Raw genomic sequence first — 14541 nt, forward strand, 5'->3', positions numbered from 1 at the left:
TTATTATCATTGATGCACATTGAACATGTGAATGAAACAATAAGTAGAAATAATACAGAAAGAAATACAGTGAAAAAAATAAGTTTTACAATAAAAAAGTAAAATAAATAAATCTTTTATGCTCAAGAGCTCAAACAGCATTTGAATTTCAATTAGTAAATCCTCCTTTTTCACTAAATAGCTGATATAATCAATAATAAAATAGCACATTATTATATATTTATTAATATATATATTATTAATGTATAAACCAAAGATTACAAGGGCTACAAGGGGAAAAACAAAAATAATACATCAATAATACAAAGTCACGCATGCATACAAAGTGAAAATATAATTACTTATAATCAATTACTTATAATTACAGATAATTGATAATTTTGGAAAACAGGTGAAGTTTCCGAGCAGTCCCTGAAGGCAGCATTCCGTTAGCTTCTGAGCTCTCTTCTGTGGACTTTCTTTGAAAAATGCCCCAAAAGAAAGATTAAAAAAAGGTGAAAAACCAAAGAAAACCAAAAGATAAATAAGAAAAAGGGTAAATCTATAACTATGGCGGTTAAAATCTCTTCTGAAGGCAAAGCGGCGTCGTTATATTTGATACAAATTCAATATCTGGATGAGCAGTTGGAGAGGTAAGACCGTGCTAACCTAGCTAGCCTTAGCTAATTTAGCTAATGGAGCTTAGCCACATCTCAGTCCTGCTTCTCTTACAGGGAAAATAAATCCTGAATGGTTTCTTAAAACAAAAGATTATATGCAAATATTCATATATTTGTTAGTTTTTCTCCTTTAACCTAAAAGTATAGCTAATTAATATCTCTCTTTGTTACGTAGCCGTTAGCCAGAATGATGCTAACATTAGCTGTGTTAGCATTAACCAGTATGTGTAACTTAAATTAATACTGTGACTTTAGAGTTAGAAAATAAATGATAAGTTATATTAAAATAGCGGAATAATAAAGGGAAGGAGGGATGTTTACATTAGAATACTGGATTTAAGAGTTAAGTTAATACAATAATATCACATTAATATGATAAATATAGAAAAAAACAGTAGAATTAATATATTGTAACACATCTTATTTTATACTACTTATTGTGTTTACAGCCTAAATCCGAGTAGATTCTTGCATATGACCCCTGAACCCACGTATCCCTCTTCATCCTGCAGATGTCAGCAAAAATGTGAAGAGCTGGAGGAACAGAACACAGTCCTCAGCGCTCAGTACAGCGCGCTGGAAAAGGACAAGAAAGACACCACCGAGTACCTGAAACGCTGCCTGGCTGCAAAGGAGAAGAAGGTGGAGGAGCAGACGGAGCAGCTGGAGAGTCAGCGGTGGGCCGCGGTGCTGGACAACGAGGCCCTGAAGCTGCAGCACAGCCGGGAAATGGAGGAGCAGCAGGGAAGAGTCAGTGAACTGGACTCAGAGAGCCGGATGTACGGTGAGACAGTCACACAATACACGTGTCTCATTTATGTGAAACTCAGTGTTTGTGTGTTATGGATATTATTTTCATTATTACTTGAGTATTTTTTTAAATCAAGTCTTTTTAAAAGTCGACAAATCGATTTTGTGACTTTGCAGACTGATGAAGGAAGACCTGCAGGCATGGAAATAGGTTGTCTGCAGTCATGGGGTCATTTATAAATGTTTTAATTTACAAATGACCCCAAAAAGCACATATCACGTTAAAAAGATGGAGAAAATAATGAAAATAGATAAATAATTTGGACATATAAGATGAAATAAACACGAAGGTGCACAAAATCTACATGGAGGGCAGGAAGTGAACAGAAAATCACAACACATGTTTCTGTTATTAATTAAGTTGCCTCTTGTCGTTAACATTACTGTCGCATGCATAAAGTTATTGGGTTAACCACTGTCAGAGGGTGCTAAACATGTGGAAATCATTGCAGTTGCTTGGCAGGATAAGTTATTTACGTTTTTGCCGCTCTTCAGTGTAACTGGTAACCATGTTCATTATCGTTAATGCTTTTTGTTGTTCAGCTACAGGAACAAACTCCAACAAAGCAAAGACAAGAAGATAATGGGTAATAGTTTTAGCCACAGGCTTGTTAGCAGGCCTGCTAGCACCAGCGCTAGCATCGTTTTGTCTCTGTCCACCGTGATGGAGTTCCCCGAGGGTTAAAAACAGTCCAAAGTTGTGCCTGCAGAAGCTGCCCATGTGACTTCACTAGTGCTAGCAGGCCTGCGGCTAAAGCTATACACAAAATCCTGAACACGAAAGTTGTGAAAAACTGTTTTAGTTCACGTTTTCAGGGACCATTCTGAACACGTATATGTGTTCAGAGACAAATCTCTGAATTTGCTTTACACAGACTTTAATGCACTCAGGCTGGATTCTTGGTGTGAAGGGTTCAGCGTGCCTGAAAGTGTTTGTGATTGTTAGAGTTAGATGTCTCAAACATCCATGGATGTTTTATAAAAACTGGACCGCCGCTCAACCTTGATTCCAGTTTTTCTCAGTGGATAAAAGAACGAAAAATCAGCTGCAGCCCAAAAAGTATTTTCTCTAAAGTCCACCATTGTAAAAAGGGGACATCTGTAAAGCTGCTGACTGGACTCTAACTTCAAATGTGGTCAGTTATCACTCTTTGTGTTGAGTATTTTCAAAACTGTGGGGGCTCCATCTTTGGTTCAGTGTAAAATCTGATTCAGGGGGCATCCGGATTTGAACCGGGGACCTCTTGATCTGCAGTCAAATGCTCTACCACTGAGCTATACCCCCACATGACTGGATCATCCCTGCCTTTGTTCACACGACGAGGCCCCTTGTGTTAGCGGCAGCTCTCGTCGGACAGAATGGGCAACATTCGCTCCGGTATCCAGTTCTTACGATGCAGCAATGGGAGCATCGTCCTCATATCCTCCTCTCCCTGTTTACCGCCCTGTCCTCAGTGGTTAGGTTTGAGGAGGAGAAAGAGCAGTTGAAGCGGCTGGTGCTGGAGCTGGTCGACACTGAGCCTCTGGAGAAGCAGCTGGTCTGTCAGAGGGAGGAGCAGGAAGCTGCCGTCCACACCCTGAAGGAGCAAATACACCTGAATCGGGAAAAGTAAAGTTATAAGACAGTTAGCGTCACATCTGTCGCTTCATGAAGTTCATCAGTGAACATTTCCCTTCCCTCCCTGCTTCCTCTGACCGACAGGTTGATTGAGATGCTAAAGAACTCCGTGGACGACTGGGTTCAGTTGAAGTCGCACGCCGTTCTGCAGGAGGAGCTGGGAGCTCAGTCCATTGCGCTGGCCGAGCGGCTCCAGTTCCTGCTGGAGGAGAACGTGGTCCTGCAGGAGGAGATCGACAACCTGCGAGGCAGAGAGCGTGAGATTGACATGGAGATAAAGGAGATAAAGGAAGAACTCAGTAAGATCATCGATGAGAGCGCCACCTGCAGCAAGGTAAGAGCAGGGCTGTTTCCTTTAGCTTCAGTTCATATAGAAATTAGTTTATATTTCTCATTATATTTTGAATTATACACTCCTGAAACATGTAGCAAAGTAAAAAATATGAATGTATAAAGGTAAATCGAGGACACGTCTGAGTCTGCAGTATCATTTTCAAAGGTTCGTTCTGCTTCTTTCTGAGTCTCGTCCGTGTTTGTCTGTGAAGCCTTCATGCAGATTTCCTGCCTGTTAAGTGTCGCCGTGAATATTTGCATTTGCAGAGCAAGATATGACGTGATATATATGCAGTCATGTTGCACAGCACCAGTTAAGAGGAGCTTCATCAACAACATCTGCAGACAAGCAGGATAAGTCTGGTTCAGGGGGCATCCGGATTTGAACCGGAGACCTCTTGATCTGCAGTCAAATGCTCTACCACTGAGCTATACCCCCTCATGTTTAGCTCCATTGTTTGTGGGACAGCAGCACGTGTGAACAGGTGGACACAGTCACACAGTAACACAAACAAATTGATCAAGGCGGAGTTGGACTCCTGTGTTCTGTGAGGTCAAACAGCTGTATTAGTTAATGGAGTCTGGGGTGTTTGCAGAGAGCGATAACGGCAACAGCATCATGGAAAGGATCCCTACAGAGAGAGACCTGGAAGATCCTTTTGGTTTAACCACAAACAGCCGTTATATCGCTCTCTGCACACACACCAGACTACATTCACTAAAACAGGGATTTTAGCTGACAGGACACAGGAGCTGCTGCTGCCTCGACTGGTTAGTTTGTTTATGTTATTGTGTGACTTTGGTGTTTTAAAGGGTTAGTTTGGATCCAAACCATCCCGTGTCCTTTGACTAAAATGTCTGTATTAAGTTTAGGCGTAACAAAGTACACTGTAAATGATGATTTAACTAGACATTAAACTTATTTTTAGGCTTTCAGTTCATCTGAAGTTAACTAAGAGCAGCATATTATTTTACTTCATCACAACTCTGAAATCTACAGTAACTCAGCTCAGTGTACTGAACCTGCTCAATATTCTCAACTTACTGTCCTTTAAGCTATTTTTTAATTTATTATACTTATCTTAAGTTGCCATCCATATTCAGATGCATCAGTTGTGTGTCATCAGGTGGGATAAATCTGGTTCAGGGGGCATCCGGACTTGAACCGGAGACCTCTTGATCTGCAGTCAAATGCTCTACCACTGAGCTATACCCCCTCATGTTTAGCTTCCTTGTTTGTGGGACAGCAGCACGTGTGAACAGGTGGACTTTAGAGATGTTGTGGTTCTTTTAGATTAATTCCTGAGCGACAGTGAGCAGCGTTTACTCCCTTAGCATTGACTCCATTGACAAAACAGAAATTTTACCTCACTAACCTTTGAAAACACAAACTTACTGCCATTCAAACTCATTTTTTATACTTATTATCTCAAGTTGGCTCCATATTTAAATGCATCAGTCATGTGTCATCAGGTTAGAAACAGTCTGACTGCAGCAGCTGCTCATGTGACTTTAGTAGTGCCAGCAGGCCTGCGTACACAAGCCAGCGTAACACTGGTTACAGGTTGGGTTGAGTTTACCGCCTTCGACATAGTGGTGCTGTTTTACTTAGGAGGAGTCATGCTAAGGAGGCTCTAGTGCATCATCTTGATTGTGTGTCATCAGGTGGGATAAATCTGGTTCAGGGGGCATCCGGACTTGAACCGGAGACCTCTTGATCTGCAGTCAAATGCTCTACCACTGAGCTATACCCCCTCACATGGACTGAAATCTTGGCTTTCTGCTGGAAAACGAATGAATCCTTTACCTGCTAAAGTCTCCAGTGCAGCACAGCCTGTATTGAGAGTAATTTTTTCTGACTTGTGTTATTTTGAATAAGAATTGGTTAAGTTATAACTCTACCTTTAATTCACAGTAACTCAGCTCAGTGTACTGAACCTGCTCAATATTCTCAGCTTACTGTCCTTTAAACTATTTTTCAATTTATCATACTTATCTCAAGTTGCCATCCATATTCAAATGGCTTGATTGTGTGTCTTCAGGTGGGATAAATGTGGTTCAGGGGGCATCCGGATTTGAACCGGAGACCTCTTGATCTGCAGTCAAATGCTCTACCACTGAGCTATACCCCCTCATGTTTAGCTCCATTGTTTGTGGGACAGCAGCACGTGTGAACAGGTGGACTTTAGAGATGTTGTACTTCTAAATGAATTCCCACTGAGCTTAAAAATGTGTGACTTTACAGAGCGCTGAGGGAGTAAAGGCTGATAACTGTCCACTCAGGTTTCTCACATGCGGCAGCTGAGCAAACTGATGTTCAGAACACGTGACGAGCTGATAAAAGCACTCAGCGAGGAAGAATGGCTGCCTTTTCCCCCAAAACAGACCCAGTTTATGTTTGAGGAGGATAACATAGTTAGTTTTTACAGTTTTGTCCGTCTAATTCCTCCTTTACCTCGTCCTCTTCACTGAAATCACTCACCATCCTCACTTCTTCAGGAGCTGGTGCAGCTGCCGAAGAAGAACCATGAGCTGAGGGTGGAGATAAAGATCTGCATCGACGACTATCAGCACATCCTGAGCAGGGAAGAAGACCTCAGGTAAAAGATTCTTCTATTCTGTCGCGTTAGAGTCATTTCAGGAATGTGATAATCCACATTAACCCTGTTTATGATGCTATTTATGGCTGAATTTTTTTCACAGAAGCAAACACACAGTGCAGCTACGCAACTGAGGGGATCAAACATGACTTAGAGCCACAATGAAGTAGTATAAATCTGGTTCAGGGGGCATCCGGACTTGAACCGGAGACCTCTTGATCTGCAGTCAAATGCTCTACCACTGAGCTATACCCCCCTCTGTCTGTCTGAGTCACTGTCTGTGTTGTGTTTTCAGAAAACGCCTGGCCTCTGAGTCTAAGAAGTGGGACGGAAGAGCAGCAGAGGTGGATCAGCTGAAGGCCGAGCTGCAGAGGGAGAGGAGCAGGGAGAGGCTGCTGGAGGGCGTCACGCAGGAAGCCGCCATCATCCTCAGACACATCCTGACGGTGAAAACACAGTCCTGGACCAGGAGCGGCGAGTGAACGCTCGCTGACTCTTGGCTCTGAACTGTAATATATATATATATATATATATGTGGGAGAGGGAAGATTTGTTGTTGGTTCAGTTTGGCTTGTTTTAATCAGGGAGCTCAGACGTCCCAGTTTATTTTCTGGTGCTGCTGCCCAGCGCTGGAGGAACTTCAGTTCAAGTCAAAGACAATATCAAACTATCCCGTCTCCTTTGACGTTAAACTTTTGTTTTTATGAATGAAGTCTGGTGGCTTCAGAGAGCTACAAACACTTTTAGTACCTACCAGTCATATGGGCCAGGTTAAAAATACCATAAAATAAAAATATGTTGAAGTTACTTCAGGTATCAAAAGCAAAAATACAACAGATTTTGTATCAATCTGTATCAGTTATATCGCTGTTTATATATTATATATATTATATATACATACACATCTATATTTCTATATCTTTAGACTTGTCCGGGCGTACCAACGTTATTTCGTTGTATGCTGTTAACAGTTGTACAATGACAATATAACCTCTTATGTCTTATGTCTTATATAGCTAAATAAGGAACAAGCTTCCTTTTGCTTTACACTCCCATCAATAGTGCAGTGAAATGAACATTACTAGCTATTTATCCTTATTGCCTAAGATTTCTGACACAACTTCACCTCCTTCCAAGCTGCACGAGAGGGAGAAGGGGGTCAAAACGTGGCGGTAGTATAAATAAAGTTGTTTTAATGCTCCCAGTGGAGTTTTGACCTGTCACATGTCACCTGTGCTTCTGTGGCCCCGCCCACTGAGTTGTGTCTGAACCAATGAGATGATGTCTGGTTGTCGAAGCTGTGGCGCTCTCTGTCCTCGGCAGGACCCGAATGAGCCCTCCGACACGCAGTGGAAGGCGCGGAGGCTACTGGAGGTCCTGGAGAGCGCCGCCCCAACGGGACCAGACTCCACCCTCAACGAGTCCCCCGAGAGGAGCAGCCGAGGACGTAAACCACAGACCCCTGACCCCAAACCGGCCAGGTACCCAAGTGACTGTTTTTGATTTACGACTCGTGGCGTTTAATGACACTGCAGCTGTTTCCTCGCTGCAGCACAGCTGGATGGATCAGAGTCTCACCGGAACCAGAACCAGCTGCTAACTGGTCTTATCAAAAATATTCAAACAATGCACCACTCCCTGCAAAGGGCTGTACATAATCTTCTCATAAATGTCAAATATATTCAGGGGAAAAGTCGTTTTGAGTAGTTTCATAACAACATTTTTATCTTTTCTGTTCCTGCAAACAAAGAAGAGAGAATATAGAAGACGTTCTGTCTTCTATATTCTCTCTTCTTTGGGTCGCAGTAAAGACGTGTTATAGTGCGCTCCCTTGTGGGGACAACGTGCAACTACACCTCTGATGTACGGGGGTTTTAGTAGACCTGTATATCGGTTACACTTGACCAAACAAAAGTAGTTGTTTTCATGTTTGATCTGCTCTGACTGTCCCTCACAAAACTCTGCAGGCGGAAGAAATCCAGCTCCGTCGACCCGTCTGCTCCGGATCCTCCACCAGAGGCTGGAGCTGAAATGAAGGTGTCAGTCTCTTTATTCCTGCTTCTGGATTTGTAGATTTAATAACTGTTCTGAACATTTACAGATAGCAAAGTGAGGATTATTCTGTTGACTCATCTTTTTTTTTGTTGTTGTTTGTTGTTGTTTGCAGTCATGTGACTCTGAGGAGATGGAGGAAAGCCCGTCCTGTGTTAGTTCAGAGTTTATTCAGTAAATCACAACAAGTGTTGGACACGATGTTTGTGTTGAGAGCAGGAGCGATTCTTGCTCACCTGCTTATGAGGCCAATTTTGCTGGCGTTTTTAAAAAAAATTTATTTGGTGCTCGATTAAACCTCCTCACGGTTTCTCCGTTTGATCGATTTTACAAACTGTGATCAACACAAACCGCAGACAGTCAGAGAGTTGGTGATATCTGATCACCTCCTGTCCAACTCCACCGGCATTCGTCACCACAGCAACGCACTGACCTGACGGCAAATGCAAACAAGCTATTGAATGACTAATAGTTTAGTCAGAAAACGGCCATCACATGTTCCCAGAGCCCAAACCAACATCCCCAAATGGCTCTTTTTGTCAGACCAGTAGCCCAAAAGCCAAAGATATTTCATTTTCAGTGATTAAGACAAAGGAGAACAAGAAATTCTCACATTTGAGACACTGACTGAAGGATACTCTGCATTTTTCTGATAACAAATGATAGAAAATGACAGAAATGACAAATTAGAAGCCAAAATTGTTGTAGAATCATTTTATTTTTCAGCCTAACTCAACAATATTAAATAAGAGTTACATTATTTACAAATATGATGAATAATGTAGTTTTTCTAGACATTAGTTGATATAAAATCATCATTAATCAGGTTTATTATTGCTTTATGTCAAACTTGTTCACTAACGTGTGACTGCTGCTGTGAACTCATTATTAAGAGGACGCTGAATCGCAGCCAATCAGATAAAAATGTGCTAATATCAGCAGTGTCTACAAAATGTTTCGCCAAGCCGAGGCCAAAGGTCAGACTGCTCGACCGCGACGCCCCGCTCACTTTGAACTTTGAACCATTTAAACATTATTGTTCAGCCTCCCAGCGAGGGGAGGCGGAGTCCTGGAGTTCAGACTGAGGATAACAGGCAGCGGGACAGCAGGAGAGGAGTGAAGACTCACTGAAGACTCACTGAAGACCGACTGAAGACCGACTGAAGACTCACTGAAGACCGACTGAAGACTCACTGAAGACCGACTGAAGACTCGAAGCCATGGAGCTCTACCTGGACCTGCACTCACAGCCCTGCCGCTCTGTCTACATGTTCGCCAAAGCGGTCGGGATTCCCTTCGAGTTCAAGAACGTCGACCTCTCTGCAGGTAAATACCTGATGGACAGGGGGACAGATGGACAGAGGGACAGACAGGGGGACAGATGGACAGAGGGACAGACAGGGGGACAGGTGGGGGGAGGGACAGATAGACGGACGGGGACGTGGTGTTGTGAGTCTCTCCTGGTAGTTTGAGCTTCAGGTTCTGGATCTTTTGTAAACTGGAGTTCAGCGACCTGCAGACTGTGACCTCATCGCTTCGGCCCCTCCTCGTGTCGTCCCCGCAGACTGTGACCTCATCGCTTCGGCCCCCCGTCGTGTCGTCCCCGCAGACTGTGACCTCATCGCTTCGGCCCCCCGTCGTGTCGTCCCCGCAGACTGTGACCTCATCGCTTCGGCCCCCCGTCGTGTCGTCCCCGCAGACTGTGACCTCATCGCTTCGGCCCCTCCTCGTGTCGTCCCCGCAGACTGTGACCTCATCGCTTCGGCCCCTCCTCGTGTCGTCCCCGCAGACTGTGACCTCATCGCTTCGGCTCCTCCTCGTGTCGTCCCCGCAGACTGTGACCTCATCGCTTCGGCCCCTCCTCGTGTCGTCCCCGCAGACTGTGACCTCATCGCTTCGGCTCCTCCTCGTGTCGTCCCCGCAGACTGTGACCTCATCGCTTCGGCTCCTCCTCGTGTCGTCCCCGCAGACTGTGACCTCATCGCTTCGGCCCCTCCTCGTGTCGTCCCTGCAGACTGAACTCTTCCTGTAGGACAAACATTTTTTAAAAAACAAAACAAAACCTCCTCCGGCCTCTCAGTTTACGTTTCTTCACATTTCGGTTGTAGAGTTACGTAAACGCCCAGATTACCGACTTTTCAAGCAAACAGATGTTTCAGGTCAGAGGTCAGAGCGTCCAGACAAAACAGTCCTGCGTCTCTGAGGCGACGGCGTGCTGCAGGAGGGAAACAAAGGAAGGAGAGTTCATTCATCTTGTTTCTGTCCACAGCGGACATTTTCTTCACTTAAACTCGTCTGTGACTCTCGTCTGTCTGTCTGTCTGTCTGTGTGTGTTTGCTTCAGGGCAGCAGTACAGCGAGGAGTTTGGAAAAATCAGCATGATGAGGAAGGTTCCCGTCATGAAGGACGGAGGCTTCGTCCTGACGGAGAGGTACAACAGTTAGACGGACCTGGAATATCCTTCTGGTTTAACCACAAACAGCCGTTATATCGCTCTCTGCACACACACCAGACTACATTCACTAAAACAGGAATTTCACCAAGCAGAACAGAAGAGTTTCTGGCTCGATTGGTTAGGTTTTTTTTGTTAATGTGTGTTACACAAATATTGTGTCGGAGCTGAACTAACCCTTTAAAACACCAAAGTTACACAGTAACATCAGCAAACTAAGTGATTGAGGCAACGATAGACCAGCAACTCCTGTGTAAAATTACTGTTTTTGTCAATGTAGTCTGGTATGTGTGCAGAGAGCGATATAACGGCTGTTTAAATATTTAGACACAAAGATATGTACCAATAGGGCCTTAATAGAGTTATCCTGCAATGCACAGGGGAATTTACACTGATTATAAGATATTATTTAGTTGTTGGTAGCACTAGTGGAGAGATAATACAAATAAAGTGAATAATTTTGTCTGGTTGGACCTAACTCAGTAAACATGTGTTTATGCTTCCTGGCCTTTGATCATAGTTTCAGTTCAGATTAAAGCTTCACGAGCTCTAACGTTCTTCATGTGTTGCAGCGTCGCCATCCTGAAGTACCTGGTGCAGAAGTATCCGTCGTCGGTGGCAGATCACTGGTACCCGGCTGACCTGCAGCAGCGGGCTCGTGTTAATGAGTACCTGTCATGGCAGCACATGAACCTCAGAGCTATGGGGTCAAAAGTCTTCCTGCTCAGGGTGTGAAGCACCGCCTGACCCACTTCAGCACACATTTCAACACATTTCAACACATTTTTTAGTTAAAAATATGTAAAAACCTCCTACTATTACTGTTATTGTTACAATCATTCATAGTTTATATATAAAAGAGTTCTTAAGTTGTGTTTACATCGTATTTTTAGGGAGGTTTGATGATGTTTGGCCTCTTGTGTCTTTTAACAATTTCAAAATCATACATAGGATTAAAGAGCCACTGATGCATCATGGGAAATGGTGTACACAGGGAAAAGTACTCCGTTGTCCATGCAAGGTTCTGCGTTTTTTAATGTTTTATTTCTCAAAAACAAACAAACAAAAACAAAACAACAAAAATAAACGTCAGCACATTTAGAAAAGCGCCGTCACAGGTCGAACCTAAAGGATATTTAGTCAAGAAAACTGAACCAAACGTTGTAATGTGTGTGTGAGGGACGTCTCTCTGCGCTCAGGCTCTGTTTCCTGTCATCATGGACTCCGAGGTTCCGAAGGAGAAGATGGACGCCGCCGTCGAGGATCTGAACCAGTCTCTCGACATGCTGGAGCAGAAGTTCCTGCAGAACAAGCCGTTCATCCTCGGAGACAAAATCTCCCTGGCTGATCTGGTGGCCATCGTTGAGATCATGCAGGTAATATCACCTTTTTTCCTCCTGCTGCTGGTGAGGAAGTAAGAACTTTATTCATGTTCCACAAACAAAGCTGCAGTTTTTTACAACTTCTTCTCTGAAGCTGCGACTTTGTTTTAATCACTATTTGCACAAAACACCTATAACCCTGTGAAGATAACCAGCGTGTTTCGGCACTGAAGTGTAATTAGACAACTTTGTAAACTTCTAAAGTTGGACTAGACTGGAGGAAACCTAATGGCAGCAGTCTCCTTATGAAGTGTGTGTGTGTGTGTGTGTGTGTGTGTGTGTGTGTGTGTGTGTGTGTGTGTGTGTTTTGCAGCCCGTTGGAGCCGGCCTGGATGTGTTCAAAGGCCGCCTGCAGCTGATCGCCTGGAGAGCTCGAGTGGAGGAGGCGCTCGGCAAGAAGCTGTTCAGCGAAGCTCACGAGGTGGTCATGAACGTGGGCAGCCTGCCGCAGAAGATGCGGAGCAGCAGCGAGCTCGGGCCGCTCAAACTGAAGCTACGCAAGATTTTCAGCTGAGGACGTTCCCGTAATGTCAAAAATCATCCTGATTCGTTTCTAATTTCACGGTTTTATGGTGATTTTTTTACGTATATTTCGTCAGTTTATTTGCAACAAGAAACTCTTTACTTTCAGGCAATAAATTCACAAGAAAATACATAAATGTGCATAATTTAATCTGTGGAAATCTGAAGTTTGCTTCTAAACCTTTTCAGCTGTGAACATTCAAACAGGAAAAATGAGTTCAGGTGTGTTTTACTGAACCTCACTGTAGATTTTCTCCTGCTGAATGCACATTTATAATATATCATATCACAAATATTAAAATTATACAACATTTTATACAACATTTTGTCCATTTTGTCAACTTGTACCTCCTGAAATTTAGTGTATTTTTATTTAAGGGGATTAAAAAGTACATTTACTCACAGACTTTACTGAAACACCCATTGGAGGTGCTTATAATTTACCTTTTTTTTTCCCATTTAATTAACATTTTTGCAGCCTTATCTTTCTATTTGACCATCTCAGAGGTCAATATTAGTATTTTTACATTTATCTGACAGCTTTAGTTTAGTTACCTGAGTGTTCAGGCTCTTTACAACAGTAAAAGTACCAATAAAATAGAATAAAAAGATGATTAAAGGGGGAAAAGTAGAAATCTGTTCTCAGTTTTTGTACCGTTTGTCAATTTTTTGGTTGTTTTAGTGAAATGATTGATTAGCAGAACATTTAGGGGGAAAACATCAGTGTCGGAGCTAAAATGTGACCCTGACTAAACATCGAGTTTTATCAGATGTCAAAAACACATAAAGGGAAACACTGGTTTAATCTTTAACAAACTGTTGTACTGTGAAATATTTCATATATTATATCATATGTGTAACTAAAGTGGTCACATACATGTAGTGCTATAGAAAAGACAGCATTTCCCTCTGAGATGTGATGGAGTCAAAGTATAAAACTGATAAAATGGAAGAAAAAGTACCCAAGAATTGTACTGAAGCACTTTACAGATTCTAATCTTTCGTTTGTTTCTGATAAACTGAAGGATGAAACGTTCCTTTTCTTACTTTTCCTACTAAATACTTTAAAACACCTGTTGGATCAGCTGGAAAACCGGCTGTTCTTCTCATGAAAAGTTGATTTTTAGACGAGCAGAGCAGCGAGTGAACTCACTCTTATTATCTACAGCTGTCAGAGAAACAGTAATAAATAAATAAATAGATAGATAAATACACAAATTTCCCTCTTGAGGTTTGGTGGAGAAGGAAATACTCAGTTAAAGGACAAGTACACCAAAGTAAAGTAAATGTGCTGAGTTACATTCCGGCTGTGGTCACATGACTGCTGCAGAGACGGAGTCATTGTTTCCTCTCGGGTCAGTTTTCCTCCAGTTGTCCAGTCGGGAACAAGAAGGTCTTTATCTCCCTGGAAAATCAGGAAGAAAAAACAACAAAAAACTGGAAAACCAGACATTTTGTTTTTGCTCCCAACTGAACATCATCTTTTATATTAAAGGAAAGATAATCAGAATTATATTGACTACATTCACTAAAACAGGACTTTTACCTCACAGAACACTGGTCTACCTTTTCCTTGATTCATTAGTTTGTTTGACTTAACAAATCAAGGCAGCAGTAGACCAGCAATTCTTGTGTTCTGTGAGGTAAAATCGCTACTTTTGTCAATGGAGTCTGGTGTGCTTGAAAAAACAATACAACAGCTGTTTCTTGTCAAACAAAAGATGATCTTACAGACCAGGATTTTAATATTGTGACATGCATGAACAGAGTACTCTTGTGATTTAGTATTGCAGCTATATCGCTCTCTTCAAACCCACCAGACTCTATTGACAAAAACAGGGATTTTACTTCAGGGAACGCAGGAGTACTGTGTTCTGCGGCCACTTTAAAACACCAACTAACCATTTAAACACCACTCTGGTGTTTCATAGGGGTCCACTTAGATCTGAACTAACTGTTTAAAACACCAAAGTCACTCAATAACACTAACTAACTAACTCAACTAGACCCCCAAGTTCTGTGATGTAAAATCACTGTTTTTGTGAATGGAGTCTGGTGTGTGTGCAGAGAGCGATATAACGGCTGTTTGTGGTTAAACCATTTCTTTCCATAA

At 42.6% G+C, this 14541-nt stretch overlaps 2 protein-coding genes and 6 non-coding genes across 8 annotated transcripts; 2 read left to right on the forward strand and 6 right to left on the reverse strand.

The window, feature by feature from the left end:
- Window positions 1-549: 549 nt before the first annotated feature.
- cfap157 (cilia and flagella associated protein 157) lies at window positions 550-8093 on the forward strand. The gene is made up of 8 exons (XM_070833320.1): window positions 550-632; window positions 1172-1443; window positions 2925-3078; window positions 3172-3421; window positions 5920-6020; window positions 6316-6480; window positions 7340-7501; window positions 7988-8093. Exons 1-8 carry the CDS (start codon window positions 550-552, stop codon window positions 8091-8093), a joined length of 1293 nt encoding a protein of 430 aa, XP_070689421.1.
- trnac-gca (transfer RNA cysteine (anticodon GCA)) lies at window positions 2683-2754 on the reverse strand. The gene has a single exon. It is a non-coding gene; the product is annotated as a tRNA-Cys (tRNA).
- Window positions 3788-3859, reverse strand: trnac-gca (transfer RNA cysteine (anticodon GCA)). The gene has a single exon. It is a non-coding gene; the product is annotated as a tRNA-Cys (tRNA).
- On the reverse strand, window positions 4566-4637 carry trnac-gca (transfer RNA cysteine (anticodon GCA)). The gene has a single exon. It is a non-coding gene; the product is annotated as a tRNA-Cys (tRNA).
- On the reverse strand, window positions 5104-5175 carry trnac-gca (transfer RNA cysteine (anticodon GCA)). The gene has a single exon. It is a non-coding gene; the product is annotated as a tRNA-Cys (tRNA).
- trnac-gca (transfer RNA cysteine (anticodon GCA)) lies at window positions 5481-5552 on the reverse strand. Its single transcript has one exon. It is a non-coding gene; the product is annotated as a tRNA-Cys (tRNA).
- trnac-gca (transfer RNA cysteine (anticodon GCA)) lies at window positions 6205-6276 on the reverse strand. Its single transcript has one exon. It is a non-coding gene; the product is annotated as a tRNA-Cys (tRNA).
- Window positions 8094-9173: 1080 nt separating the features above from the next.
- On the forward strand, window positions 9174-12712 carry LOC139203806 (glutathione S-transferase theta-3-like). The gene is made up of 5 exons (XM_070833694.1): window positions 9174-9398; window positions 10416-10503; window positions 11097-11253; window positions 11724-11900; window positions 12220-12712. Exons 1-5 carry the CDS (start codon window positions 9293-9295, stop codon window positions 12418-12420), a joined length of 729 nt encoding a protein of 242 aa, XP_070689795.1. The 5' UTR covers window positions 9174-9292; the 3' UTR covers window positions 12421-12712.
- The last annotated feature ends 1829 nt before the right edge of the window (window positions 12713-14541 follow it).

The sequence above is a fragment of the Pempheris klunzingeri genome, chromosome 7 (assembly GCF_042242105.1).
Source record: "Pempheris klunzingeri isolate RE-2024b chromosome 7, fPemKlu1.hap1, whole genome shotgun sequence".
NCBI lineage: Eukaryota > Metazoa > Chordata > Actinopteri > Acropomatiformes > Pempheridae > Pempheris > Pempheris klunzingeri.

Coding starts and splice junctions, on each gene's coding strand:
- cfap157 (XM_070833320.1), top strand. CDS start 550: ATGGCGGTTAAAATCTCTTCTGAAGGCAAAGCGGCGTCGTTATATTTG. Junction 633..1,171: donor CTGGATGAGCAGTTGGAGAG/GTAAGACCGTGC, acceptor TTCATCCTGCAG/ATGTCAGCAAAAATGTGAAG. Junction 6,481..7,339: donor CTGACGGTGAAAACACAGTC/CTGGACCAGGAG, acceptor TCTCTGTCCTCG/GCAGGACCCGAATGAGCCCT.
- LOC139203806 (XM_070833694.1), top strand. CDS start 9,293: ATGGAGCTCTACCTGGACCTGCACTCACAGCCCTGCCGCTCTGTCTAC. Junction 9,399..10,415: donor GAACGTCGACCTCTCTGCAG/GTAAATACCTGA, acceptor TGTTTGCTTCAG/GGCAGCAGTACAGCGAGGAG. Junction 11,254..11,723: donor CAAAAGTCTTCCTGCTCAGG/GTGTGAAGCACC, acceptor CTCTGCGCTCAG/GCTCTGTTTCCTGTCATCAT.